This window comes from Hippopotamus amphibius, chromosome 11 (assembly GCF_030028045.1).
Source record: "Hippopotamus amphibius kiboko isolate mHipAmp2 chromosome 11, mHipAmp2.hap2, whole genome shotgun sequence".
Classification (NCBI taxonomy): domain Eukaryota; kingdom Metazoa; phylum Chordata; class Mammalia; order Artiodactyla; family Hippopotamidae; genus Hippopotamus; species Hippopotamus amphibius.
Window position 1 is genome coordinate 30,017,842 of NC_080196.1, and position 3,227 is coordinate 30,021,068.

The following is a 3,227-nucleotide window of genomic DNA, read 5'->3' on the forward strand; positions in this document are numbered from 1 at the left end:
TTGGTTAGTAACCTGGGTACAGCTAACCAGACCCTCTGCTTCAGGATCTTCCATGGGTTGCAGTCGAGATGCTGCTATGAACATGGGTGTGCAAATATCTGAGCTATAGAGTGGACAAAAGAGCATTCTCTGATCTGAGGCTGTTGACAGGGAGAAGCTGGAGGCAGGCTAACTAGAAGTGAGCTGTCCTGTGTGGCTCTCTGGTTGGCTGTTAGTGGGAAGTAGGGAAAAATTAGGAGACGCTGTCAGTTATTGATCGAGTCCTGGCCATTTGGGGTCAAGTGCTACAGAAGTTGTGCTCTGGCTTTCTGAATTGGTCACCACAGATTTTAGGTTGGCCTCCCCTGCTGGTCACGGCAGGCTGTGGGTCAGAGTTGCGGGCACTGCCTGGCTGTATATCCAGTCTTTCGGCACAAAGAATGGGGAAGGCTATAGTAAATAAAGACTAACCCTAAGCAGCAGTGGCTGAGGATATGGTTAGGAGGTGACCAGATGCCGAAGCTGTTACTACTGAAATCCATTCGCTAATGCCTAAAATTCTTTTAAAGTTGAGCTCTGTGTTAAAATTCAAGCTAATTAACTTTCAGAGAATTATTTGGTTTGAACCCTAAACTTTCTGCTTATTTAATCTTCACAGCTTTTTGTTCAAATTAAAGGCCTGTGTTGGCACCTGCAAACATCAGAAACACGCATTTACATGTCGTACTTATGCTCACCAGCTATGCCCCTATTTTTATCCACTCATTAATAATCATAAATTTACATGGATAATGCAAACATTGAATAAAAACGTCTACTTAAGCTTTTGAGTGCTGCTTTCAATGTTTAACATTTCTAAGTGCTAATTTATTCTTTCAGAAAAAGAAGAGCATGGATAACTCCTATATTACACCACTCCGAGGATACAAAAACCACACAACAACACCCCTATTATTCTCCTTAGCGCAATCAGCACAATTTGGAGGGGGGTGTTTAGCAGTGCTAGCAAAACCCCAAATTTGTTTAGAAAGTCTCCAGAAACTAATTTTATTTTTTTATTTCTTTTAAACACTTTTTTTTTTTTGTAACCAAAACTTTAATCCCAAGGATTCTCACAAAACATATTACAAATGACAGCACGAAAAAAAATCTCGCACAGTAACTCAAAAGTTCAGCTCTACAATGTACCCTTGAACTGGCAGGACACTGGTATCTTGAACAGTCTCAAATTTCCAAATAATGTTACAAAGAGCTATGTATTCATATACAGCAATCACAGAAGGAACTTATGACCTAAAGCGAAGGTAAACTAACTTTCTTGACACGTCTTAGATTCTAAACCCACTGGACAATCTCTCGTCCAGTGTGAAGACTAGTGGAATTTTTAAACCTCTAATCTAGTTTAAGGGTGCAGCTTTAATTTTTTACCTGCTGGCTTGTGTTCACAGCAGCTTTCAAAGACTGCTTGCTTAACTATAGCTGCATACCATATCCCAGCTCTGGAAAGCCTTTTCAATTTTTGCCAGTTTTGTTTCCACAATATTAAACATCACACTTTAGCTGGGCAGAAGTTAGAGGTTTATTATCAGTCTATGCGAGACTAAAAATTCAAAGCAAATTCAATTTTACTTAAGGGAACATTGTAAAGTAACAATTCTTGATATTACATGCCTCTGTATGATCCATTTCAAACCATAGAGAATTACACTTTTATGTGTCACTGTTCCAAGAAACAAACACATGTGAACAGCTAAAACATTTTAAAAATGCACCAAGCTTATGAAGTCTCAAACAAAACTTGAATTTCAAACAAAACTTGAATTTTCTGTACATACTCCTGTCAAATGAAGTTATTTCCTGTACACCACTCCTCTCACAAACTGGTCTTCTATTTCCTTTCATTTGACCTAGATCGGCTACGAGACCTAGAGAAAGATCGGGACGGCTTATGATTTCTCTCCCGGGACAGTGATCTCTCTCTTCTCCTACCTCTAGAAAGGGACCTGCTCTGGCTTCGGGAGAAGCTTCTCCGTCTTGGAGATCTGCGGCGAGGTGGAGGACTCCTCCTCCGATAATCATCTCGAGGGCGACGACCCCAAGAAGGAGGTGGGCCACGATTTCGACTTCTCTTTTCACCATTCGACAGTTCCCCTCTTACTCGGCAGCCACAGAGTGTTCTCTCATCTAGCTCTCGGACAGCATTAGCTGCATCTCGCGGATCTTCAAATTCAACAAAAGCAAAGCCGGGAGGGTTTCTAGCAACCCACACACTTCGGAGTGGTCCATAATAGCCAAAAGCTCGTTCCAATTCAGTCTTGTTACCATTGTTTCCAAGATTACGTCCATAAACCTTACAGTCCAATGGACAGGAATCACGATGCATTTCGAGATCTTCGGTTAGAAACACGGAGGCTCAAATCCACACACCCTCGGCTGGGTCTTCCCGGTTCCCTCCCGCCTGCCACCCGCAGATGCTCTCCCAGACCCGGCGTCCACGAAATGGCCTTAAACACTTTTTTAAAAGACTTTTTTTGATGTAGACCATTTTTTAAAGTTTTTATTGAATTTGTTACAATATTGCTTCTGTTTTATGTTTTGTTTTTTTTTGGCCACGAGGCATGTGGGATATTAGCTCCTTGAGCAGGAATTGAACCTGCACCCCCTACACTGGCGAAGTCTTAGCCACTAGACCACCAGGGAAGATCCCAGAAACTAATTTTAAGTTGAATACTTTCCCTGCGGCTGCTTCTAGCATTCAGCATCTTCCCTCTCCCTCTCTTGATGCTGGCTTTACGGAACACCATCCTCCAATTTATTTTACCAAATCTTCACAAAGTGGGTTTACCTTTTCCTCCCATTTCCTATAGAGGTTTCAGAGAAAAGACCTCTTTAAATTTTCACTGCAGGCCCATCTCCTTAGGACCCAGGCATGAATCCCAGAGGACTTGGAACGTGTGGGGAATTTGAGTAACACGCTCTGTGAGGTTATAAAAAACCAAGGAAAGGTTTGAAACACAGCTTATTGGCAAAACACCTTGTGATCCTCCCAGAACATGAGAGGATGGGGGGCCATCCTGAGGTCATCCCCCATCCTGATGTTACCTCCCTATCCCCCAGGGGGGTCATAAGAAAGTTTCTCATCGCCTTGTATCTTCTGATGATGGTTGGGGCTTGCTGCCCTAATCCCTAAGAATAAACTGCAGACAGAAGCCTCTCAGCTGCAGTTTAAAATCGGCTCCTGGGCAGTG

General features: G+C 42.6%; 1 protein-coding gene across 1 annotated transcript; it reads right to left on the minus strand.

Moving 5' to 3' along the window:
* Positions 1-1,660: 1,660 nt before the first annotated feature.
* Positions 1,661-2,439, minus strand: LOC130831601 (serine/arginine-rich splicing factor 3-like). Its single transcript, XM_057699865.1, has one exon. The coding sequence runs from the start codon at positions 2,360-2,362 to the stop codon at positions 1,868-1,870; it is 495 nt and encodes a 164-aa protein (XP_057555848.1). The 5' UTR covers positions 2,363-2,439; the 3' UTR covers positions 1,661-1,867.
* Positions 2,440-3,227: the final 788 nt, after the last annotated feature.